Source organism: Thunnus albacares, chromosome 3 (genome assembly GCF_914725855.1).
Source record: "Thunnus albacares chromosome 3, fThuAlb1.1, whole genome shotgun sequence".
Lineage (NCBI taxonomy): Eukaryota > Metazoa > Chordata > Actinopteri > Scombriformes > Scombridae > Thunnus > Thunnus albacares.
The window spans coordinates 12,367,822-12,395,470 of NC_058108.1; the positions used below are offsets into that span (position 1 = coordinate 12,367,822).

General features: G+C 38.1%; 2 protein-coding genes across 4 annotated transcripts in view; both read left to right on the forward strand.

The window, feature by feature from the left end:
* Positions 1 to 9,446: 9,446 nt before the first annotated feature.
* On the forward strand, positions 9,447 to 10,937 carry LOC122979194 (myeloid-associated differentiation marker homolog). Its single transcript, XM_044346450.1, has one exon. It carries the CDS (start codon positions 9,790 to 9,792, stop codon positions 10,717 to 10,719), a length of 930 nt encoding a protein of 309 aa, XP_044202385.1. The 5' UTR covers positions 9,447 to 9,789; the 3' UTR covers positions 10,720 to 10,937.
* Positions 10,938 to 11,036: 99 nt separating this feature from the next.
* LOC122979192 (testis-expressed protein 2-like) overlaps positions 11,037 to 27,649 on the forward strand; it is a 34,036-nt gene continuing 17,423 nt past the window's right edge. For 2 of the 3 annotated variants that reach the window (XM_044346444.1, XM_044346446.1), the window contains exons 1-2: positions 11,037 to 12,175; positions 12,710 to 12,801. The gene's annotated coding sequence lies outside the window, so the exon portion shown is untranslated. The remainder of the gene's footprint in view (positions 12,176 to 12,709; positions 12,802 to 27,649) is intronic. The other variant, XM_044346445.1, reaches the window with a different exon arrangement.

Below are 27,649 nucleotides of genomic sequence, written 5' to 3' on the forward strand. Positions count from 1 at the left end.
TCAGTGGCTGACAATGTCTGACTTATATCATAGTATTGAATCTTGATTGTCTATGTGATCTATCAGATTCTAAAAACTTCTGTGCATTCACGCAATTTCATACTTCACATTTCCTTCACACAATCACACTGAAAAACCCCAATGGCCCAACTGGGGAAACTGAGCTTTCACACTAACCTATTAACATGTTATAAGAAAGGGAAATGAAAGAATATAAATGAGAATTTAGTGAGAGATAAAAACCTCCTTGAGATCTAGGTACAGACTGTGTAGCCCTGAAAAATCTGGGAAATCTGCTGAGAGACATTCACTGGAGTGTAAAACAAAGCAGATCTCAAGGAAACAGCAGGGCAATGTTCAATGATCTGTCGCCCCCATCAGCTGTTACAAATCATGTCTCCTTTCTTCTAACATCAGTCCCAGCAAACATGTTTGATACATTATGAGTTTTTACAAAAGAATAAATCAACATTTTGGGAAATATACTTATTTGCTTTCTTGCTGGGAGTTAGACGAAAAGATTGGTACCACTCTCATATCTGTTCATTAAATATGAAGCAACAGCCAGGAGACACTTTGGAGACAAAAACTGGAAGCAGTGATATTCAGCTAGCGTGGCTCTGTTCAAAGAAATAATCCAGCATGATGGAAGACGTTGACTGATGCACTTGCCAAACTGCTGAACCTGCTCTGAGCAGGAAATGAAATTAAAAAGCATATTTCTTGTCTACTACGCACATCTGCACTGTAAATCACTGTGTTGAGAGAATAATCCAAAACCAAAAGGGAGAAATTTATATTTTCAGTATGGTGCCTCCTGATCTGTTATGGTGAAATTATGTTGACAGCAAATCAAATTTTGTATATAGCAATAATATAGTGTTTGATCATAGGCAGAGCAGTCTGATAGCATTCTGCAGCACAACACAAGAGCCACAGACTCTGGGAGGTCATGTGACCCATATATGGCCACAGTACTCTGAGCTCTGGCTTTATCCCCACTATTTTGTTGTTTTGATGCTGGTTCCTCAGATTTTATTTGGATATTTTGAAATCTAAGTGTATCAATGTCAACGAACAGGAAAACAATGACTTCTCCAGCTGCCTCCCCATATGGGAAGCACAGGGATAAGGAATAAGGTGGCAGACACCATTACACAGGCCCTGGCTAAGCAATAAATCATGGTGGCTAATCTGGTAAGTTCTGGTGGAAATAAACGGGACGATTGGGTCACTGCACAAAGAAATGACAGTACTTTGTCTATTAGGTAAGTACTGGATAAGATGGACCGTTCAGTCAAAAACAAGGGGTTTAAAATGTGACGCCAACACCTGCAACCTGGAGATAGAGAAGCTAAAGGCTAACATGAACATGGCATCCCTATAAGATCACAAGAGGAGGAATAATATCTGGCTGGTAAACCTTGACTCTGATCCAATTCAGATTGAGAGGGCACATCAAATCTACGGTCAGGCTATACTGCATGGGGCAAGGGATTCCAGGAAGAACAACAAGCTCATCTAGTATAATGGGAAGAATCTGATGTTTTTCACTGTCTACAGTCATGACATACAAAAGAGGAAGGCCTACAGCATTGTACAGAGAGAGCTAAGGGCCAGGGGCACTCCATCATTCCTAATCTATCCAGCCACAATATGGTTGACTTGTAATGGAGACGGCGATCTTGTGCTACAGTGGAGGAGGCCCAAGTCTTCAGCCAGCAGCTGATTGATGCAATGAGGCTGGGCCAGTGGTTCCATCACAAAGGTGGCACGATTTTGCAATAATTGAATCCACCGAGGAGACTATGGAATAAGTATTGGCTTTGTTTGGAGGAGGACATTGCACTTCAAAGTTAGGTTCAACAGGTATTTTGTGTAACTAAGCTAACTTTGGTTTTAGCGGCCATTACTTCAGTGTGATTACTGGATGTAGACTGTTGCACAATACTCAGGGGTTTTGCACAGACTCTCCGTAAAAAATTACATTCGCACTTTATTTGTTTATGACCTGATTGGTGGATTATTGTTAACGTTATTAGCAGCCTTTTACCAATTTAATTTGTTTTTCCAGTCATAATTAAACAAATCAAGATACTTCTATTTTGCATTTGTTTCAAATGTAATACTAATATTTTCATTACAAATGGTAATATCAACTTAACAATTTGAGTGAAAAGTTGAATTATTGAGAAGTGTACATGACTTTAAGAATATCTTAGTAATTGATATGTCCCCCTTTTGCTTTAATGACAGCATGAACTCGAGCTGGCATGGATTCCACATATTTGTGCAAAACCTGATGACCCATTTTATCCCTGCATGACCTATCCAGTCACTTCTCCATTAGCTCTGCCGAATTTATGCACATTTATGCTCTTAACATTTATTTTAACAAATTTATTTGTACTTTTTGATAATGATGATAACATGTGACTACATGTCACCCATCAGGATAGGGATATGGTCAACTCACCACTTTGTGAACTCTCCTCCTGCTGACTCTGCTACCTGGCCGGTCGAGGTTTTCAAATGTAACCATTGGAGTTAACATTGATGAAAAGGTGGAGGGGATAAACACCAGTTATGATCCCAACCACAGAGACAAGCAAGACCATCTCTGCGTCCATCTCAAAGTCAGAGGAAACACTGAGGTAAACGTGGAGGGATTAAACATCAGTGGCAATCCTGGCCACACAGATCTTCTCTGCCAAGCAACCTGCTAGCCAATGTACAGGTCCTGGATAATAAACTTGACAACCTCTGTGCCTGCATCAGTTTCCAACAGGATATCAGGAACTGTAATCCTGGAATACCAGATAGCACCATTCAGCCAGGTGACTCTTTTTCTGTAAACCAATCTGACAGAACAGAGGACTCTGGCAAGAAAAAAGGAGGAGGCATGTGTTTTATGGTTTATAAGGATTGATGTGATAGTGGGAATATTAAAATGCTAAACCGTTCCTGCTCACCTGATCTGGAGTTATTGTCAATCAAAGGCAGACCGCACTTTCTACCAAGGAAATTTACATTAGTCATTATCACAGCTGTCTACATCTCACCACAGGCGAATACAGAGGCTGCCCTGTCGGATCTTTTCAAAAGACTTGAACTGCTCACAGACCAGTAATCCTGATGCTGCACTCATTGTTGCTGGAGACTTCAATCAGGCTGACCTTAAGGAGGTTATGCTTGACTTCCATCAACATATTGATGGAAGTCACAAGGGGAGTAAACACTCTGGATCACTGTTACACGCCATTCAAAATGACTACAGAGTAGAATAGTTACCCAGATTTGGAAAGAGTGGCTATGTGGCCATCTTGCTGAGGTCAAAGTATGTAAACAAACTATAACACATGGTCCCAGTGCCATGAGAGGTCAAGAAATGGTCAGGCCAATCAGAGGCCCCCCACAGTCTGCACAACATGGACCACATTCCAGGACACCACAGTCAACATCACCAATGACATCAGTGGATTCACTGAGTCTGTGATGGAAGAAAGGAGAACTTCAATTCCAGGAGGGCAATCCCAGAAGCATGTGGCAAGGTCTAACAACTATGACAGATTAACATTATATACAGTTAGACCATAAATCATCATAACACAGCTGTCAGCTGGTGTCCTGACTCCTTGCAAGAAACAGAAAGGTTGTTTTCCTTTTCTACTGCAACAAAACTTAACTGTTTCAGTGATAATTTTGGCCAATGAGCCATTGTTAGATGTTTATATTTTTCAAAATAAATGACCAAAATGTTATTTTCTACCTTTCTTATATGTGTGTGTATATATATATATATATATATATATATATATGTGTGTGTGTGTGTGTGTGTGTGTGTGTGTGTGTGTGTGTGTGTGTGTGTGTGTATATATATATATATATATAATCAAATTTGTGGCATACATAGATAGATAGATAGATGATAGATAGGTAGATAGATAGATAGATAGATAGATAGATAGATAGATAGATAGATAGATAGATAGATAGATAGATAGATAGATAGATAGATAGATATTATTAGAACTTGTTGTTTGCATTTAATTTAAAGCTCCTATCTGTTTGAAAAGATCTGACTTTGGTGACCACATCAAAAAAGACAGTGTCAGTCAACATTGCACATAAGCTAACATACTGCATGTACTGTATATACTGTATACAGTAGAGTAAAACCATCGTGTGTCCTATGTGAGGTCAGTTATGTTGAGCTCAGTACTCATTTGCTTTTTTGTACAGTTGACCTCACTCTCAGGACCATAACATCCCTACTGTTTCCCTACTTTTAATATTTTTGCATTTTAAATCATTCACTTCTTTTGTTCCTTATTTAAATCATCCACACACTGTAAAATTATGTTGTTTGCATTGTTCACCTCGAATCCTTTTGCTTGGTTTACTTATTTACAGAAGGAAATGTTAATTTTCATAATATAGTACCTAGTCATATTTGGCTGTGTAAACCAGCTACTGCACTTCAGAGACTGATATGATGATATAGCAATGTAAACAATGCACTTTCATTGTTATAATCTTATATAATCAAAATGACACATAAAAGTGTCTCCGCTGATGTTCAGGCTGTTGTTGTCATTCCAACTATAAAAACTACAGAGGAAATTACACTGTTTTTTTTTCAGCACTGGGGCCAAATAACTGACAAAACATTAAAATATCTAAGTATATTGGTGTGTCGAACGTATGCGTAGTTAGACTAAAAAATCTTTTTGTTTGTTTGTTTTTGTTTTTTGTTTTTTGAAAATCATTCCAAATAAATTTATGTTTTAATGCACCCATGTCTCTTCTTCTGAGAGGATACTTGGATATTTCAGTTTTCCAAGAAAAGATTGTACAACTTAATTTTTATTTAAAATAGAGTGGGACTGCCATCTTCCAAAGATACCTGTTTTGCTAGTGTTCTTGGGTTTTGGAATAGGTTTACTTTTTAATTCAGTAAAGTTCAGAAACCATATTTTACTATAATTCCCTTTAAATAATTGGAGATGTGTGTGTGTGTGTGTGTGTGTGTGTGTGTGTGTGTGTGTGTACTTGTCTTTTTGTCTTTAGGTATGTGTGCGATCATGGGACATGTTTCCAGTGGTGGTTGGTGCTACACAGCTTTAAACTGGCAAAAGTGATTTTTATGACTGTCCACCCAAGGACAACACAGTGTGAGTATGCTTGATATATGTTGCTACTGTAATAATGACAAAGCTTGATGACCTGTCCAATGGTAACCTAGAGAGGTACACACGCACACACGCATGCATGCATACATGTACACACACACACACAGTATTGTCTTGTTAAAGGTCAGCAGCACAGAAGTTACTGTCTGTCCATTAAACAATTAAAGGAGTATTGTCAATCTTTAACATTAATTTCAAAATTTTAGGCTGGGATGATTTGATGTGAATATCTGCTATATATAGTGTATATCTTTACAGTAATGGAGGCCACTGGTATCAGCATGAGGAGCAAGGCCCACAAAAATACTTTACTCTTTATTCTTTCTAGTTTTGACTTTTTGTCCTTTTCTCTTTACCCTCCCTCCGTTATTTAAATATGTTTCTCTTCCTTTTTTGGGGGGTTTCAGTTCCTCCAACTCACAAATCATCATCTTTCATGACTCCCCCTGGTTGTCATGCCCAGCCAATAGCCAGTTGCAGTTGTAGCTGCAAAGTAGTGCAGTGGAAAAGGGTTAGGGTTAGTTGAAAATGTTCCCAAGGATATAAACAGTCCCCCTCCACTCAAAAATGTCTTTCACTTACTGTTTCTTCATGTGAATGTTTGACCTTCACAGCACAGTAAGATGTATGTACAGAGTTTGTTTTCACAGTCATCAGCTGAAGCAGGAACATTTTTCTGTGCTGGCCTTAAATCTAAGGCATGTATATACTTGCTTGATTTGTGACATCACAACTAATTTGGAAGCCAATCCTGGTCTAATATGCTTACATATTAGATATATGATATATATATTATATATATAACTTACACGAGGTTGATGTGGAAACATGAATGGACTTTGCAGTGAAGTAGAAGACATCCTGCATCCAGCTGTTAATTTTTGAAATTAATTTTTTTATTTAATTATTTGTATTTGTAGAAATAGTAGAAATAGAGGTAATGAATTAAGAACAGTAACAGACGTCCCTAGAGATGCATACACACTTCCTGTTTCACAGCTGTGCTCACTGTTAGTGCTGCAAATTTGCAGATGCATCCCACCTTAAAACACCCCAAACAATCTCTAAATGAACATACAGAATGTTGTGTGAAATAATAAACTATAATTACAAGATGAAATGCAGTATGAAGAGTGCACAATTCTTCCTCTTACTGTTTGACGTCTACTCAACCATAGCAACAATGTGCGCCCTGTTCCCAAACCACATAAACCAAAATGTCAAATGTTTGGTCTTTTCTCAGTTTTGTTCATCTGTCGTATCTCACGCTTTGTCTCATTTGGATGATCTTATTCAGTTGAATGAAAAAGCTTCATTTTGCAGCAGATTTAAGTATCATCACTCCACAATATTAAAACCTTTATTGCTCACTGTTATTTGTTATTATTATTCCAATCAGGTTCCTTTGTTCAATACACAGTAATGATACTTTTAAAATAATAAATGATACAACTGAAAAGCTTTACAGGTTCTCCCATCATCTTGACCTGACAGGGCCATTCTGCATGTGCTTCCTTTTTATCTGTGTCATTGTTAAAAGAAAAGTTGCACCATACATTGAATAGGTCACATACCACACTATTGTCTTTGCAATTTTAGCTCTCTAACAACGAACTATGTATACTTAACATTTTTTTAATAAACAGGCTTTCCTTTTTTTTCTTTGTTACACTATCATTGTTTGTTGCAGGTTGACTGGAAAACTCTGCTCTGCATTACCTAAAATTAATATTTCAACCTCTTCACCCCTACATCCATCAGTCTTAACAACTAAATTCTACATTCACTTCATTAAAACATAAGTCACCAACTGTTGTAGCATGCATTTCACAAGGAAATCAATCGTTGGATACAAGTATTTATTACACCTTGATTACACGTGTGGTTGAATATGTATGCAATCATTTTATGTTATTAGATCAATATGATGAGATTCATCATCAATTCATCAGACCCTTATTACATCCATTGTGATTGAGTGTAAAACAATAAAATATCTAAGTGAGGTACATTTTGTGCACTGTGCAATGCCTGGTGGTTGATGTAGTAGGTATGTAGTAAAAATAACAATTGAGAGTTACCATCAGAACAGTGACAGTCATCTTGAGACACTTACAAAACTTCCTGCGTTGTAACAGAGCTGTGCTCTCTGTCAGTGCTGCAAGTTTGCAGATGCATCCCACCGTAAAACACTACAAAACAATCTCTAAATGTTTATATTGACTGATTTGTGAAACAATAACCACAAAATCTTGTTTTGCAGAGTTTGTTATATGTAAATTTGCTGCATGTTGTATTAATCTTTCTTTTGTGTATTAATGAGACAGTGTTCAATAATAGCAACCGTGCTTGCTGTGTTCCCATACCACATAAACCAAAATGTTTACCAACCAAAAGGCATTTCACACTGTGTCTCATGTGGTCATTCACATCTATTGGCATGCAGAAGCTTAATTTTGCAGTAGATTTTTTAAAGGTTCACACCACATTGCTAATTATTTAAAATGTATATATATATATATATATATATATATATATATATATATATATATATATATATATATATATATATATATATATATATATATATATATATTATTGTAATTAACATTATAAGCTTCATTTGTGTAGTATATATATTATGCAAACTTGTGTACTAAGTGTGTGCTATTCATTGACATAATTAACATTTTTGTCAGCAGTGGAAGGTGAATACATTGTACTGTGGAAAGAAAGAGGTACATTTAATACATTACATTTTAGTACAGATGGGGTTTCCCTCTACTGCAGTTCTGTTCATAACAGAAGATGTTATAAATTCACCCTCTGCTGCTGCTTTTCCAGTACTACCAATGGCCCTCATCTTTGCGTTCCAATATTCTGGGCCTTCTGAAAACTTGCACTTCATATTGTTACCACAGAGAGTCACTACTTTCATGCGGAAATACAGACTACAAATGTCAGTTATTCATAACAGCTGTTTTCATGAGTACTTTTGTTTCAGTACATCTTAAAGCTTTTGTGTGTTGTGTTTCTCTGTACAAGAGAATCTTTGAAAAAAAAATTAAGAAATTAATGGACAGGGTTGTCTTGTCATGAAAGGAAAAAATTCAAAAAGTTCAAAGTTTTGTTCAAAGGAGAAAATGAAATGAAACTCATTACATTTAAATATAAGAGCACTGAAGTCATCTGTTGACTACACACCTGAGCCTTAACCATAAACTGATGAGGTTACATCTTTAATTTTATTAAGCTGTGCAAATGAATACAAACCCCCAATACACACATCACAACCATGATTCTGAAATAGCAGGTTACCATTGTTTATCAGCTATCATCTGTCTTTGTGGAGTGTGTCTTCTCCCATCCGTCAAAACAGAAGTTTTTGAACTTGAGCTGTGTGACACGAGGGAATTGATGTATCCACCGTCTATTTATAACACAGAGAGCAGGTGTGCCCATACACAGAGGTAAAGTGATTGGCTGGGATCTTCAGAGGACTCTTTGTGCTTGTGTAAATACACATACAGGGAACATACTTGCACCTGCCCTGTGAAAACATGCATGCATACAAACATACACATATATTATCCTCATAGGAAAACTTCATAGAGTGCAAGCACGTGCATGCACTCTTTGCATACAAGATAAACACATCCACACACATGCATGAATGCACATACATTCAGACTATGAAAGATTTACAGCATGCTGCTGGTACCCAAACAGATACCTAAACACTAATTTCCATTCAAGCAGCTAAAACACATTTCCAAGTGTTGTCAGTTGAAAAGAGAGACTCCTCACAATATAAGATTCTTCTCTGCTGAGAGCAGATCCACAACCCTAAACCAGATCCTCTGAGCAGCATTTCACTCAAATGATTTACAGCACTCAACAAATCAACAGATCTTGCTCTAATACAAATGTTGCACAGAAAGCTACCAGTGAACTACCTGTCACCATAATTTATGCCTCCACAGTGAGGTCAAAGTGGTTGATAAGAGGGAGGCAGGTGGTGGTAAAGGCTTTTGAGTCAGTAAAACCTGTAGTTTATTTTTCTGGTACCTCAGAAAAAAAAGGAACGGAATTTCATGAGAATCAAGGGTGGGAGGCAGATAGCGTTGTTTGCATATGCTTTTTATTGTGGTCATTTGCACCTACCTCCAGCAAGACTGAAAGTGCACTCCTGCAGCCTCAAAAAGGAAGTAGGCGAGGCCTCTTTTTTTTGACAGCGACAGTTCTACAAAATACATTCCAAAAGGTGCAATTTTGAAGTTTAAAAAGGATGAAGCGCTGGTGAACAGAGCAAAGAGAAAGCATGTGTTTTATTTTTATTAAACCTGATGGTTCGAGTGATTTTGTGTTTTTAAGATTTGTTTGAAGTGATTTTTTCTCATGGACTCTACTGGACTATTCTTCAAAACTCGATATTAGATGGATATTTTGGGAGTGATACTAGCTGGTTGACAAAGCTTTTGAACCACAGGCTTTTTCAAAAGTAAATCCAGAGGAACTGAGACTGAGGTATTTTTTGACACACCGACGGAAATCTTGTCTCTTGGATATTGGCTTATTCAGATTAAACTTTGTGACAATGCCTGTGATTGTACTAGAGGCCAGAGACTTTGCCAGTCCCCTTTTTTTGGTGCGGACATGGGAGGTCTTATCCAGTTGTGTTACCTTCAGTCTGGTGGCCTTGCCAGAGCCTTCGGAAAACAAAACCTTATCTGAAACTCCTCAAAAAACTCATCAACTTTTCAACAGTTTCAGGGACTTCTGCATGTTTACCTGGTGCCTCTTCTTCACCCTTACCCTCCTTATCCACATTCTCTCCGTCATCCAGTTTCATAGCCTCATCCCAGTATCCTGGAAGAACCTGACAGTGACAGTGGCAGTCTTAGGTGCACTGATGTGTCTCAGTGCCTCAGTGGTTTTCCCTTGGATCATCGTGGAGTATCAAAGGGTGCGGCCGCACAATGTGGCGGCTGCTGTGGCCTCCTGTCTCACCTTCCTTGCCTATACCTCAGAATCCTACATCCTGCGCACCCAAGCCCATGAGCAAAGAGGCTACATGGGCAGCATGCCTGGTCTGCTGAAGATACTCCAATTGTGGGGAGGCTGTCAGATGATACTGCTGGTTGTGGTCGACACTCTACTGCCAAGGGAAGAGCAAAGTGAGGAGCACAGTGAAGAGCACAGTTGGCAGCTGTGGGTGTCCAGTTTGTCATACGGTGTCTGTGTCCTCATGTCTCTAATCATACTGGTGGTAATATTAGGGGACTTTGCAGGGAGATGTCTCCTACCTTTTGACAGATTTTTGGCTGGCTTCAGTCTGATTGGAGTGCTGCTGTACATGATGGCCACAGTGATTTGTTTTACCAAAATACTGCAGTTGAAAGACCCAAAAAACGGTTCCACGAAACTGGTTATCACGAAAACAGTGGTTGCCAGTATTACGCTGTTAGCTTATACAGTGGACCTTGCCTTCTCCGTCAAACTACTGTGTGACAGGAATCATGCATGAACTAACAAATTAAGTTAAATTTATTGTATGTGAAGTTCATCATGTACAGGAGGAAAGGAGGAAATTATGATTTTGGCAAGTATGTAAAAGTCAAACTGAATGGATGCTTTTAATCAATGCTGTGTAATCAAACTCTCTCTGGAGACCTATTTTTGGTAATTTAAAAGAATGCAAATTGTTCAAATATTAAACTTAATACAAATTAATTGTATGAAACAGATTACAATGATTGCACTGTATTTTTCTGGTTAGTTCTACAAATGGGATTGGTTTTATTGACATGTGAGAAAGTAGGGTGACATTTATGGCACGGTTCACTATGACACACATACTATATAACCACTAAACCGGTGCACTGACTTATAAGGCTAAGGCATCCTTTATGGACATATAACACAGATATTGTAGTGTGTACTGTAGAGGTAGCCTTACAAAACAATCACCACTGATAAATCTTGAAATATAAACTGATGACTGTGGACAATTTGGAATATAGAGCCCACAAAAAAATGAAGAAAATTGAGGTGTAGAATAACAAAAAGTTTTCCATCTTATCATTGAAAAATCATTAATGTTTCAAGTTTATTGTCCTTTTTCAGATTATAAACTTTGCTTCCCTAAAGTTGAGCTCATAGTCTGATCAGCCTTGCATTTTTTAGAATAGTTACATTTTATTTACACTAGATGGCAACACTCTCATCAGCACGTACCTCTATTTAAATCACAGGACTGAACTGTAAATGTAAAATATAATCAGCGTTTTTCTACAGCAGAAATGAATTTGATCTCAAGAAGCGTTTATTGTAACGGTGTTTAATTAGATAGATCACACCAGGCTTTAATGTAAATAGTTCAGTTGAAGCCGTTGTTTCTGTTAACACGTAAAAGATAAGCATTACATTGATTATAGACATTACACGTAAAAAGAAAACATTACTTTATATCAGTTGTCTGTTTTGTGGGATAAGCTAGTCATTTAACGAGGGCTCGAAACTTACTTAATTTGGGGTTCATATTATCTAGTAATATTAACTTATTATTTTGTGTTGTTCTTGTTTCCTGCATTGATAAGACAGAAAATATTGTGCAACATTATAATAACTTATTTACATTTTACAATGTGTACTCTCACATCTGCCTCAGCTTCTCTAGGCACTCTAGGCGGCTCTACCGAAAAATCGATCGTCAAACCCGGACCACGAAGAGGGCCTGATAGCCCACTGCTCGCGCTCGATTACTCTGGTCTGGACAGACTCCAGCGTTGTTTCTTTAAGGAACTGAGTCCAGTTAGTCAGTTGTCAACAGGCTGAGCGACAAAACGAGCAGTCCAAACAACTTAGTACGTGGAGCTGATAACACAAGCGTTACCGTGCGTTACTGTATTGGGGAAAAGCCTCTTTTCCGACGCTCAGTTTTGTTCGGCGTATCCAGACAAAAATGAAGTTTCCTGGACACGGTGAGCTATGTTTTACATGTCTCTTTTTGAAACAGTCTGTGAGTTTGGTAAGATAACCTCGACCAGCAGGAACAAATTGATTCAAGTTGTAGCAAGCTAGTTTACATTTTTATCGGTCTTTCTTTAACGTTAGCTTACAATTTAATACGAAGTAAAATTTGAGCTAATGGAACCAACACAAGTCTGCCAGTTAATGTTGTTGTTAGCTTACTATCCTACCTGCATCACAAGACAGGCTGGTTTCACTAGTCGATGTTAGGTTTGCTATTAAAGGCTTACAAGTACTTATTTAAACCACATCAGCACAATTATTAGCCAATATTTTATCACTCCTTCCAACAACACCCATATGTTAACCTAGCTACTGGTGGAAAAGCTTTTCATTGTTTGCCATATGGTTCAGTTAGAGTACACACACTGTACACAAAGGCTCTTAGTTTAACGTTCAGCTAAACATTTAGCTATTTAGTGAAGTGTTTGTGTTTTTCCATCCGTAATGATTTTTGCATTTCTGTTGCTGATCATGTTTTTCAGAAGCTCCCTGAGCACCACGGACATGTGAAACTTGACTCTGCAGTAGGCAGATGCAAGTCCCAGGCTGGATTGAATGGCACTGAGGATACAAGGTAAGCACTTTGCCAGTAAATTTGAACTCATTATTGATCCGTTTCCTGAGCTACAAATGACCTATTTGAGGGCAAAGTCTAAAGAGCGAGAGAGAGAGAGAGGGGGGGGGAGTAACCAAGGCCAGAAGAGTGAAGATCAGAGTAGGAATACTTATAAATTTGTGTACTTTAAGGGTTTCAAAGAAAACATAAGGTCATTATCAAGACATTTCCATGATATTACATGCCTGAAGGAACACAGAAACGTGGGAGATTACAAAATAAGGAGTTTGTCTCATCACATCGGAATCATAACTACAAAGAACAGGTTTGACACCTTGCCAATCCCCTGCAGTGATGCTGGTGCACAAAACATCTGGAAATATAATAGGCTGATTAGCTCTCAGCAAACCTGGCCTCTAGATGACTGATCTAACATCAGGAAAGCCACAGACTTCAAGGCCCCAGAGCGAAAAGAGAGACTTGTTTTGTATTCAAACAGTTTACAAATATGGGCCTACATCCACACTTCAGGGCCTATAAGTTAAGGCCCTGAAGCGTGGATAGTTAAAGTCAATAGCAGCAAGGTGTTTTACAGGTTTCTTTGCACACATTGACCTGTAGGTATATTTAAAATGTTAAGTAACTTGCTGTGCAAGCTTTCTATGCATAATGACATCCACCCATTGAACCAGTTAAATGCTCACAGTGGTCTCTCATTCCTTTTTTGTCATGTAGCATGTCTTGTATACAAGAACATCGACTTAGTGTGCTGGTTGGAGTTCAATGTCTTGTCTAAGGGAAGTTCAACATTTAATATAACAAGGGAGAAGCCTACAACAGAGTGCTTATATTAGGCTGATTATTTTGGACCCATTAACAGGCTTGATATCTTGGAGCCTAAGTCATGTAATGATCATTTATTGATCACAAAATCTGTTATGTTGTATCAAGGGATGTGCACCCTCATAGCTACAAGCAATGGCCCACTACTGCTGTGCGACTACTGGACCATGTTTTCTGGTGCTGTTGGATTTCTAAAATTCCTTTTGTCTCTCCCCTTTGTTCTTGTAATAATTCATCACATGATGATTTTAGGACTCAGGTATGTTTTCACACTATTAAGGTCCTGACCCTGAAACTAACAGTTATTTTCATTATTGATTAATCTGCAGATTATTTCCTCAATTAATCAATTAATAAAGTGCTCAGAAAATAGTGAAAAGTGCCACAAAAGTTCCCATAGCTCAAGTTGATGTCTTCAAATTGCTTGTTCAGTCCAAAATCCAAACATATTTGATTTAGGCCTACTATAATGTTAGGCAAGTAAAGGCTTCAAATCCTCACATTTGAGAAGCTGCTACCAAAGAATGTTTGACATTTTCCGGTTCCAGCATTAAAAAAATACATAAAACAATGAATTAATTATCCAGATATTTGCCAATTAGTTTTGTGTCGCTCAACTAATCAGTTAATTGTTTTTTTCTTACTCAGTGTGGTTAGGCCCAAGAAGCTGTGAATATCAAGGAGAAGAGACTTGATTAAATTGCACAGCATTCTTTGATTATTTTATGTGTGATTTTTGCATAAATTTCAATTTCCATATCCTATCAATATCTGAAGATGTGGGTCAGACTCTAATTGATATGACTCAAAAAAGGTTGGATTCGGTGGATGCCTAGTGCTGTATTGTATCAGAGGATCAGTCAAATAGATGACTGATGAGTTGATAGAAAATTACTAAAATGACCCAGAATATCCCACCCAAATGCAAATGAACAGCTCTTTTATGTTTTTTGGGGTTTTTTTGGTAATAAAAATGCATAAAAATGGAGTTTGATGGGTAGGACACATAAGCTACAGACTTAGGCCAAACAGACAGGACTGATTAGTAAGAAAAATTCATTGTAACTTGATGGTAATATAGGATAAATTAATTGGACTTGCTGATAATAAAAAGATAAAATAACACCAGTATTATCATTTAGGTTTACCTGACATCTGCCACAGAAAAGACACGGCACCAGTACGCTGTATGTGCTTAGCTGTTATGTTAGAAAAGGTGAGTGAGAGAGGAAGGTGTCACTTTGTTAGAAAAAGAAAAAGCACAAACAGGAATCTAACACCTGTGAGAGACTGACAGAGGTTTAGGGTTTGAGCAGCAGGTGCGGTGAAGGGAGATGTCACACTTTGGTGTTTGTCGGCAGCACAGCCGACGGTATATCCAAATGATTTTGAGAGGATCAGGTCTTCATTTCCTGCCTGTGAAAATGTGTTTAAAAATAAACATGTTCTTGGCCCGGTGCTGAATGTTCACCGTTCAAAATCTGAGTGGATGTCACCCTTTGCATTGGTTGAAATGCCTAAGCGTTCACTGATGATAGGATGTGGTGTCTTGTTATTTCTTTGGAAGGCAAACAGCTCTGTCTGAGCTTTTTGCAATGCAGTAAAACAGGTAGTGGCAGTGCCTTTTATCTAGTGTTTTTTTTTTTCCTCAAACGGAATGTGTCATATTCATCCTTCACCCTGAGACAAGGAACATGTGCTGCTTATCGTACTCTGCATAGAAATTGGCCTACACCCCTGTTGACTGTACACCTGTTCATAGCTTTGACTCACTTCATGGCCTTCCAAGTTCTCACCAGGTCTAAGCTATTTTTATACTAAAATCTTCTTGTTTTGGTCAAAGCTAGTTGAAGAAATATATGGTGTAATGTATTTTCTTTCAAGTGAAAATGTTAAAAGGATTTCTTTCTGTATAGCCTCCTGGAGAACAGATGTGTAAATAATTTGATAACTGGACTACTTTGTAGGTTTACACCTTTTCTGGAATCAATCTCTTCCTTTACAATGGCCCATTACAATACAGAACAGTGGCACATATACAGTTTAATTTTTTTTTTTACAATCTGTCTACAGGCTTTTAGATATTACTCAGGAAATGTAAATTGTTTTTACCTCCAGTCTGATCCAGTCCTATAAGATACGTTTTTAACTTTTTTTAGGCAAAGCTAGTCCAGGTTTCCCTCTGTCATATGCTAACCTTATTTGGTTTTTGGTTCTTAAACATGTCACAGTTTTCAGGCCCCTGACTCGAGGCTTATTTTGATAAAAAAAAAAATGCATACAAAGTAAGCCTCCTCTTCTAACAACACAGCTTTGTGATTCATTTAATAAGGGGTCGTTAGTGCCTTGCTTCAGAGTTCCTCACTCACTGCTTATTCAACTGTCTTGTCATGCTCTCTTGGACAGGTGTTTTAGTCTACACCTATACAGAGCCTTGATGAAGAAATACTGTACATTTTTGTGTCTTTGCTTCCTTTTTTTACTGAAGTGATAGAATACTTAGACATGTCCTTAAACTCTGACCCAGCTTGACACAGTCGGCAATCTTTACAACAATACAAAGATATTTAGCCCATGCTATTGTCACATGAGTATGTGCTTGTAGAGGCAACTTAGTTTTTATGAGAGCATTGTCCAGGGCGTTGTTGGACATGTGATCTTTCCAAAAGTTTACATAGGGGTGTATCTTTGTGGATTTCTATAGAACTCTTTGTAGATCTCTAGACAATTGTGATGTGTGTCAGTAAGGTACTGGTGGCGCAACCGACACAAAGACAAGATATGTTGTTTTTTTTGTTGTTGTTTTTTTAAATCTGTCAACATTAATTTTATCAAGTTGCCTTTTCCATTATAAGGATGCAGGATCCACCGTTCATTGTCAACAACATTTGTAAGCTTTTTTTTTTTTTTTTTTTGTAGCTAAGCATAGCTTCCTCTGAGCTTCCTCTTCATTCATGCAGGTGCCAGAAAAACATCACAGTTGTTACAGACAGGTGCTGCTCCCTCACTTTCAGTATACCACCCCTGAAATAATGGCCATTACTAAGACATCAGGAGAATGTGTCAGCCTGCCAGCCAGCAGCAATTGCAGGCCTGTTTCAGGTGCACTCTCCACTGTGTGCTGACAGCACCATTCATCTCGCTACCACCGTCATAATAATTACTTGTTACCAGAGGAAAGAGACAGAGACGAGGTGGTAAGATGTATAAATATAGCCTGTCTATAAATATTACTTCTCACTTCAAACTGAGATATTATTTACAAAGCTACACTATGTTCATAGGCAGCATTTTTTGTGCAAGCATTTTTTTTCACCAGGAAAAAATAGAGATGTCTGAACATCAGTGAAATTTGCTGTTTTAATTTGAGCCCTGAGGAATAGTGCACTTATCTTTTACAACAGTAAAGCCACTCCTTTAGACTTTCTAGCAGTTATTCACCACAATCCACAGATTAGTCTGGAATACAATAACATAACATTTCAGTCTCCCATGAGCTGCTCTCACACTTGATAACAATGTAGTCTTTTGTCATTACAATTTGGCTGAGAAATGCTTTGCCCAATTTCTTTCACATTGTTCAACACAATCTAACAACAAATGTACGATTAGCATTCCAGACTCTTAGTTAAGTTTCAGTTTGATTTATTGTTGGCCAGGAGCGCACAATTATTGTTAAATAAGATGAGAGGAACAAATTCTTTTAGAGAAGATTTGTCATTTTATTTTAATTGCAGTGGATATTCTAAATGAAATCTTTCAGTACTTCAAAATCGATACATTTACTAATGATTAAATGTTCAGCCCGACAACCCGTTATTAATAGATTTTGTTTGATCTTTTATTCCCTTGTGAAGTAGCTTCTCAACAGCGTTTGATGTCTCATGTGTGCCCCAGAAGCCAGCTGCGGTAGTACTGTATAGAGTGGAACGAAACTTTAATTACTCCAGACAGATAAGGCAGCCAGTCAGAGGTATGGTAAATGTCATCAGAAAAAGAAAAAAATCAACAGCCCCGATTCAACAGAGAGAAGAACTCCCCCAAGTTACTTCTGCCATGATGCAATCACACAATTGTTAGTTTCTCATTCTGTATTTGTGGAAATTAATGAATGTAGATTGTTGACATTTGGCAAGTACTGGGAGCTATTTTGGGAAACACTGGAGTCTTTTGTGGAAGAAAAACAGGAAGTTGGTCCAGTCCTCTCCTGGGTTCTACCAGATGTGGCTAGCTGGGCTGATGGCTGCCCCAAAGGCCTGGACCCATACTGGAACCATTGCCCTTGTTATGTTGGCTAGTGGGATTTATTTTTATACACTTCAGACTTGTGCTTAGTCCCTACCAGATTGAGAAGGGTCTATATGTAGTTACCGTAACAGCATGCTACACAACACACACACCCTAACCCTAACCCTAACCATTTCACTGCTCTTGCCTAAACCTAACCAAGTGGGTGTGTCATGTAGTAAAGTGGGTGTGTTGTGTAGATACTGCCAGTCCGCAGAAAGGCCTACTTGACCACATTAGTGTAACTGCTGAGTGTTTACCCTAGTTTTTTCAGAAATATAAACCATAACTAAACCATGCACTTTTAACTAGGCCAAGGCCTTATGAACAGAGCCTGGGTTTGTCTTGATAGCCTGTCTGCAAAAACAGGATTACACGGATGACCTCTTGCGCTCAATAAAAACAGTGATCATAATTCTTCTTTGTTCCTGTAACCAGCGTATTGCTTTTAATGGGAAGGACTGTACATGTGACTACTGCTAAACCACTGTATAGTACAGTTGCTTGTTAAAATAGCGATAGAAGAACTTTCTTATGAAAATGAATAAACTAAAAAAGACCAACAAAAATTTAAATGACAGCTCTGAAAACTATTTAAAGTGCAACTTCATAAGAATCATACAAATTCTTGAGTTTAAAAGTTAAAAAAAAAAAAAGAGAGAGATGTGTTTCCTGTGGGAGTTGGTCTTAAGTGTAACTGGAGCAGAGGTAGTTCTCTGTCTATGTCACAGTTTTGTCACTGCTGCAGCCAAGGAGTTCATTCAAAAATAATGAGGGCTTGTTGACGAGGTTAAGCAGTTAAGTGAGGGTTGCATTATTTAACATGAACAACGTCTGGGTCAGTGAACAGACATGGTATGAAATAGGCTGAATCTTACAGAGTATTACTTGTATTCAAAGACACATGACTTCTTTATGTTCTTTTTGAGTTAAAGCAGTTGCGTAGTTTTGGTTTAAAGACAGGGTCACTGTACTATGAAAGCCTACACTTTCCTTGTCTTTCTCTCTCTGTCTGTTTCTTAATACAGGATTCATTTTTACTTCCTAGTCCCAGTGGACACTCTGTCACATGCTTTTCACGAGCCAGTGTGTTCTCACTGTTGTGATCCTCAACAGTTGAGCCATCGCTGCCAATAACTGAGCAATCCAAATATCTTGATGGCCATTTGAGAGAAAGTGTTATTTCTTCCAAATCCGACATAATGGCCTTCTTATCAGAATGTTTGAATATCAGTGAAAAGAGGACAAAACATAGAAAATAATTTAATTGCTATTAAAAACCACAGGGATATGTTTCCCCACACTTTTTTTATGTTTTGCTTTTATCAGTGTAGAATCTTATTTAACTCACCTTGTTGCTATCTTGAGTGAACTATGACAATGAATCATTGCTTGAATGAATAAAGAATGAATAAAGAATAAAGTGTCTCATTTGAAACACTTTATTGGATGGACTTTGAGCATCGTGAAAACGTTCCTAAACAGGCGCAAAGTTTGTAATCAGTCATTTGCATTTCATATAATGACAACATGAAGTAGCCCTTGTCTAATAATATTATCTGTGGAGGTACGAAGAAATATTTTATTATACAAACATATGTCTCTTATCAGAAACGTGTGCCTTTCCTGTCTCATTTTTCCATCACATCACTGATGAACGACATACATTACATATTACAGTTTGAACTAATGAAATGCTAAGAAACTGCAGACATAAAGACCTAGAATTTGCAGTGTAGTCAAACAGGTGTAGGAGTAGAATTTGGTTGCTCAGATGGACAAGCTTTTCTAATAGAAATTCTAGGATGGCTGTTTATTACTTTGGTTGTTCAAAGACCATAAACAATATTTGATTTCTCATTGCTTTAACTATAGGTACAGTGTACAGATGAAAGTAATGAAAACTTAAATTATATTCAAACATTTTTTGAAACAAAAAAACAGGAAAGCTTTTGATTTATGTGGTGTTTGATAGAACACCACATAAACCAACCACCACACCAACAGACATATTCTCAGCAAGAGAAGCATAGTTCAAAGGCGAGCTTACACTACACCCACACTTATGTCTACATTTGTCAATAGTAAGCATATTTTTTGGTCAGTAGCTGTTACTTTCCAACAGAAATGTCGACTAAGATCCTACCATATGTCTGGGTCCCTAGAGGTTTTACTGTCTGTCATTGACATTGTTTGTTTCCTTATCCATTGTCCCTGCATGAGACAGTGGATTTTCTCTGGCATAGCACTGTCATACGATAGAAACCTTGTATTTCTAAAAAGTCTTCTCAGTAATTTAAGAAAGGCTGGGTGTCTTTTATGGATGTAATGTTTTTGAAATTATATGCAGCACATTGGTCTATTAGTTTTAATGACCCCAAGTGTCATGAGACTAATTCACACATTTGCAAACATAAGATTTTAATTTAAGGAAGACACAGTTGAACAACAGGAGTCATGATGTTTTAACAGTAATGATGAGTAACGAGTGAGGCTCGAGCGAAATGGAACACCAGTAGTTTGTTAAACTGTGGCTGTGAAGGATAAAAGTGTTACACTGACCTTCCACAAGCAATAACATAATCGTATTTCGTCAATATACTATCTTGGTTATCTTGTTTCAGTGGCAAATAGAAAGTGCTCTAGATGGCTGAGGAAGGCTGGGAGTCAGTTCATACTCAGCTCACTGCCTAACACATCAATCTCCACCCGTCTCACCAGTTTGTCTGCATTCTTGAGAACAGTTTCGGTTCTGTTTGGCCTGCTGTTGTTCATTTGTCTCCAGAACCTGAAATCTGAAAGGACTTTGAGAAATGCATTTACCAGATTACCATAGCCTCTTAGTCACTCAGTCGCTCAAACATGACCACACTTACACACACAAACACACTCTCACACACCTTGGTCTCGGCTAATTCATTTAGCGACACTGAACACTACCATCCTGCTCTGCTTACTGCGTTTATACTGTATACTGTAACAGAGACAAAGGGAGTATGAAAGTATGAGAAACATGTTACATACCTTACTTGCATCCACACAACTGAAAAGATAATCTGTTATATATTTATCACCCAGTTTAAGTACATAAGTGGCTTCAAAGTGTTCACATGATAAGAGAAATCTCAAACAGGCACAAAGAGTCATTCTATAGTAATATATATTCAGTTATGCTAAGCTTTAATTCCTCTCGCCTCAAAATGTACTTTTTAATAATAACCCCAAACAATATGGCATATAATCTTTTGTCAGCTATTAGATATCTGTACATTGTCATTACCTGTGGGGCCATTAGCTGTTAACCTACTGTAGCCGCAATGTTGGCAGTAGCATTAATTTGAGCACTGGGCTGTGAGACGCTTTGCATGTCATTAGTTAAACTGTCAGGGTAAGTACAGGGAAAGCCATTAATACTGCAAATAAACAGCAGGATTCAAAGTGAGACTTCTTCTAATCCCTTACTAGGCAACCTGGATAAGGTATAGCGGTCTGGGATTTCATTATGTCTTCCACAGGGGGATGTGTGAGGCATGTTTGCAAGGCTTTTTCTCTTATAGATTAATCTCTGTCTCTTAGCAAGCTTCCTGTGAATGCCACTGATGTCTTCTGAAACAGTGGTGTATGACATTTGAGATGCTCTGAGGAGGGCTGGCATGTGGTGTTGTATTGGCAGAAAGCAACAGGCAGGATGACTTGCAAAATATCCTCACTGTGCGGTTACTGAGCCCCATACACCGGAAACACTGTCAGCCAGTTCTATTGATATCTTAGGCCCACATGCATTTAGGAGATAAAGACACTAATGTTAGGATGTTGACTTGTTAATTCATGTGTATATTTGCTTATGTAAACCTTTACACAATGGAACCATAAATCAAACAAAATTTCAAATTTTTAGCTTCTTCCCCAGATGACATCTCCTTTCCCATGGGCACATAGCAGAAATTTGACACAAGTTAACATTTGTGTTTAGTGTGATTCAGGCTAAATCCTAAGTAAACTTCTAAAAGTTGTTGACTGATATATTTTCTTATGGGCCCAAAGCACATTGCGCAGTTCCTCATTAGGAGTGGATTTAGTTCGAAAAAAATTAAGAAAAAGTGATCAGTTGTTTGTGTCTTGGGCAAAACACCATATCAATAAGCCATGAAACGGCTTCTTTCCCATTGTGTTATTGGCACTGTGGCCTTGGCCAACAGCCCTGTACATGCTCTAAGTCAGGGCAAAAAGCATTCCATCTTAAACAGGTGTGATGCAATAATCATCCAAATGAAGTTGATGGTGCACACTTTTAGGCAGTCCTTTCTTATAGGCATTCATGGTGTTGCACTCAGCTGTACATGCCAAAAGTGGCAGAAGTGTTTGTGTGAGAGTTTAAACCCTGCATACTGTATCACCTCCACAAACTTTTCCAGTCACCATGTGAAGGGGATGGACTTGTCAGATTGTCACTCTCAAAAAATTACCCTTTATTCCGAAATCAGAGAGGTGTGAGGGCAAGGGCTTTTAGACGCTGATGCTGATTGATGTTCAAGTGCTTCGTTTGAAGCATATTGATACTTTAAGAGCCTATAATCTGTCAGAGGCCTCACCACTTCATGGGTTCTGTTCAGAAGGGTCTCAATTCAGGATAATTGCACTACATGGGTTGCTGCCAGTTATTATTCCAGGTTCTATAGGATCAATGATATAGCCCCTTCTTTGACTCAGTGTTTAATGTGGCTTTTTGTTGCTGAGGATTCTCCTGTATAATACTTTATAAAGGACAGTTGGTCTCCAGAATATGCCTGTCTGGAAATTCAGGAGTCAGTATTTCCTATTGTGAGAAACAAAACAAACGCAGAGAACATAACCTTTTTTCTCTGAGTAGCTGACCAGACTGCACTCTTTCTTAATGCGTTGCAAGGAAGAGTTGAATTGTTAGAATGACACATGGCCTGGTATGTGGGAGGGTTTATTTCCTCCCTGGCTGTCACATCCTCGGTTCCAGACTGGCTGACGAAGTGTGATTTGGAGCTTATAATGAGGTCATGCAATAGGTGGTTCCATTGTGAGCAACTTAGTCATGCTACTTGGAGAACTGTGATTATTTAAGGAACCCAAAATATCTCTATGATGAGAGCTTATGTCAATTCTAAGGAAATACTAGATGTTGAAAGAATTATTCTCCTCTGTATGCACTTCCAATGTTATAACAGCAGTCATTGATGGTTATAGTATTCCATTTATCTTAGTCAATGTTGTAAATTCCTGTTTCTTCATTTGGTGGACCCACTTTTCCTCATCTGACTGCATTTAACCACTTCTGCTTCAGTTAGGGACTTCCTACATTTCCTTTTATGACATTGTGTGAAATCCTTAGAGAATGATAGTGATAGTTGCATTGCTCACTAATAAGGCAACATGTCTTGTGGCTACATTGATCCGTGTCTACTGTGACACTGTCCAAAGACCTCCTCTACAGGCTTCTACCCAAAGTTGATGTTGAACAATGATTAGTTTACCTTAAGGGATTAATCAGCATTAAATCATAAATTGCAGAACAATAACACATTTTCCTCAAACTACTCTTGAAATTAAAAGCATGTTAGGTAGCTTATCCAGTGTTTTAGTTTAATCGCACTATACTACATTAAAGGATGCTTTCAACCCATCTTGTAGCCCCCCTGTGATGGACCAGAGACCTTATTACCAAAACAGAATAGGAGACTAGGGCCAGGTTTCATCATACATGATGATTTTTGTGGATGTTATACTTGGTTGATACTTTGTCTATTTGTAGATTTCCCTATGCTTTGAATATTTATTTTGGACCAGATATTAGTAAGAATATCTGCATTATACTAAATAAAAAAAGAGAATGCAAGGAGCATCAATACCTGCGTTTGACAGTACCTTTCATTAAGCACGTATTGCTCGTTACCATTTATCTTATTGTCTTAATACTCTTGTCTTAATATCTCTTTTGTAGGGTTAATACAGCTGTTCAGTTCTTAGAAAAACAACACTACAGTGTGACAGACTAATAAATAACAGGCTTCCGTGTACATTTTGAGATGTGTTGTGTTGACAGATGTCAAGGGTCTTGTTCCTGGAGAGTAATACCAAGAGAACAAGGTGTCAGTGGGATGAGAACAGTCTGATCTCAAAGCAACTCATTAGCTGCATCATCAGTTGGGAAGCCAAGTAGGACTATTGGTTCATATCCTGGCCTTGAGTTTTGCCCTCTTTATTGACATTGGTGTGTGAACACATTCACTAATAAGAATGCTACATTCATCTTATTTTCATTTTCTCTTCTTCATTTCTAATGCAAATTGTAGCTGTGTATTTATGTTGGCTTGATTTGTTGCTCTGTGTTTGCTCATATTCCTCTATCAGGGTTTTGCCTGGCTCGGAAACTACGCTCTACAGTAAGAATGTTCAGTGTGTGTACAGTAAAAACTATGAGTCTGTGTTACCTTATTTGCATTTTCCTGTTATTTCTGACTATTTGATAAACAAAAATGTCTATTGTGCTTGAATAAATGAAACCCCAATTAACAAAAACATTTTATTACAATATTGGAAGCAGGGGAGGGGAGTGAGTTTGAGGGAGAGGTGTGTGGGTTTAGGCAAGGTGTGCAGAAGGCAGGACATGATGCAAGAAGTAGCTACGCTGTGGTGGTAATTCAGTGTATTTAAGATTTTCACCAGAAATAAAACAGCTTTTATTTTATGAGAAATCACAGGAAGTCCTCCCTCCCATTAGCACTAGCTTCACAGCAGAGTGTTCAGGCCCAGTCTAAACAATGCAGCTTAGCTGTCTGTGTTTATCCAGCGCCAGCCGCATGTGTAAAATATAGTGGCTGTGGATAAAGGGGAGATGACTGCTGGAAATCAAAGATGTTGTATTTAAGTTAATGTTCTGTATGTTCAACAGATGTTTGATAAATTGGAGAAAGGATTTGCATTGCTGTTTTTATTCTCAATTCTTATCATTTTGGTGTGGATAATTTTCCTTTGGCACTGGTTAACACCTCTTTAGGGGCTGCAAAATATTCTTCCATGAGGGAAAACCCCTGTCTCAGTACACACTCTATCAGTAGCGAAATTTGCCTGGTATAATACCAGAAGGAGTTACAGAAGGGTGGCTAAACTGTTTTATATCTTACCTAACAAATGAAACCCTAAAATACTTCATACAGACTTTGTTAAGTGAAGGTCCTTGATGTTTTGAAATGCATGCATTTGAGCTCTTCTCACTCAGATTTCTACTATTGTGTGTATACACAAATAATGCTGGGAGTGCCTTTTCATGCACATAGTTTATAGAAAACCCTGTCTTCTTTTTTCTATAGATGTGAAAAATTGCACTTTATTGTGTTTTTTTTTCTCCTGAAAATTGCTTTAAAATACCACACACATTTGATTCATAAATGCATGCAGGATTAAATTATACTTACCTTCTCAGGAATAGAATGAATCTGTTTTAGGCTACTCCTCATTTTTGTTCACAAGACATCGCTGTGTCAAAACAAATATCACGATACTTTTTAATTACAGCTGGTCTTTTTTTCACCTCACCAGCAAGTCTTCTCTTGTTCATTTGAATATTACATTGACTTGCTAAACACACAAAGCCATGTAGAGCTTCTCAGTTCATGTGCGTGAATATCTCTAGTATGTGTAATAGAACTGTGAGTCTTTTTTCATTACAAGTGTGTGTGCTGTTGATACAGAAGAAGTGAGCTGTGAACATGTCTCTAATGAGTGCAAAACATGAGGGTTAATGAGGCTGGGTTGCCTCTGTAATTAGCTTCATCAGCATCAATGGCAAGATTTCATTCTGCACTGTCCTTCTCCAAGTATGGTCATTGGCTCAGGGAATGGCTCTGGGGACACAGAGCATTAAGGAACTGCATTGTCAATGTGTACTTTGACACAATTGGATGGACAGCCAGTCTTTTGCTCTGTGTGTTTGTTTCGTTTCCATGGTGTTTGATTGGGAAAAATCAGCCCACAGACCACACACAAACACATAGAGTACCTCCTCACATAATCACTATTCCTAACACACTGTAAGCAAATACTGTTAGATTTTTCAGTAGTCTTGTATGTTAAAATAAAAACTATGTCCAACTGGCTGTCCATTAGAATGGCCTCATTGTGTTGCTGCTGACTGAGGGCTGCCTAGCAAGGGACAGACAGAGGTGGCTGGCAGAATGCCTGGGTGGGTAACAAGCTCACTCGTGACCCATGTGACAATGAGTGGCCAAGTTGAGTCTGTATATGAGTGAGCCAGCATGACCTCATGCCACCTCTGTTGTTCAGGCAAGGCACAAGGATGCCATTGCCAAATGTCAGCAAGGCATTACCATAATTCTAATGTCACTACCAGAGGATGTCACATAGACGCAAAAAGAGGCAACAGTTGGATCACATTGTGTTGCCAAATATATTCTGGCATAGTTTTCCCAAAAGTAAAGAAAAATTATGATGTTTCAAACACTGATTATGTGTGTTGTGTGTGTCAAAGAGGTATTTTGTTTTTTTTTACAAAATGTCACATACCAAGTGTGAATGGGAGTGGTGAAGTATGTAGCTAAGGAAAGGTAAGAATGAATTCCTTTCCATCATAAGCGCATTGTTCTGCATTACACTGGGAAGCTTAGTATCAAACTAAATTCATAGCTACAAATGTCATGCATCTGAATTTGGAGTTTGAAGACTTGGGCTGACTGATGCACTGATGCACCTTTCTACTGAAAGGTGATTTGTTTCTAAAGGATTAGCTATTTAATGATCATGGGAAGCCATGGTATGATGTTTCTAAATGGTTTGGTTGCTAAATAGCAAAGCAGGCGCAACATAAGGCTGTAAAGCTTGCAGACTAAACTCAAAGGGTAATTGCCTGGTTAATTTGGTGACTTTTGACCTATGGTGTCTGGCAGATTTTAAAGTTACTGTTTATTTGCTCTGTGAACATTCAACACTGAATCTCAATATCTAACAGTATGCTGGCTATTGTATTAATGTACCCTTCATAAAGTTGGATCCTTTTCTTTGTGCTATACAAATTCACCTGAAATTGCAGACTGTTGATCACCCAGAATACTTTAGGCCTCTTGTTGTGGTGCGCAACAATCTGCATCATTATGCAATGTTACATCATTCCACTCTCAGTTCATTATTTAGACTTAGGCTGGTGTCTGTTGTGTCTGAACATGTGCCATCAAAACCTGTGTTGTAATACAGTTTTTAATACATGCCACCACCTGTCAAGACTTGGGGAGCATTGTGGATATTGTTCTTGTTGGCAAAGGTTTGAAAATGTCCTAAGATAAGCCTATTTTTATGTAGCACCTGTAGCGTTCATCTGCCTAGTTAGACTTGATTATTCTTTTAGCCACGCTATCTTTGTTTTTGATTGCTCTGTGATTTTTGCACAATATATGAGCACAATTGTTGGTAGGTATTTGCAAATATGTCAGCAGGTTGTGAGTGGGATTGGGGGTTCTAATCACTAGGGGTGTGTGTGTGTGTGTGTGTGTGTGTGTGTTTGTGTGTGTGTGATGATTTAACATGCCTGATTGCTGGTGAACAGAAGTCTTGATGCAACCAAACTGGTTAAGAGATATCACTCTTCATCTGTCAGCACCCGCACAGTCACATATGCAAATACACATTTTTGTCTGGAAGTAGGAAATATAGCTAACATAACATACAGTAGCAAGCAAATACTGCTAGGTCATTT

Coding starts and splice junctions, on each gene's coding strand:
- LOC122979194 (XM_044346450.1), top strand. CDS start 9,790: ATGCCTGTGATTGTACTAGAGGCCAGAGACTTTGCCAGTCCCCTTTTT.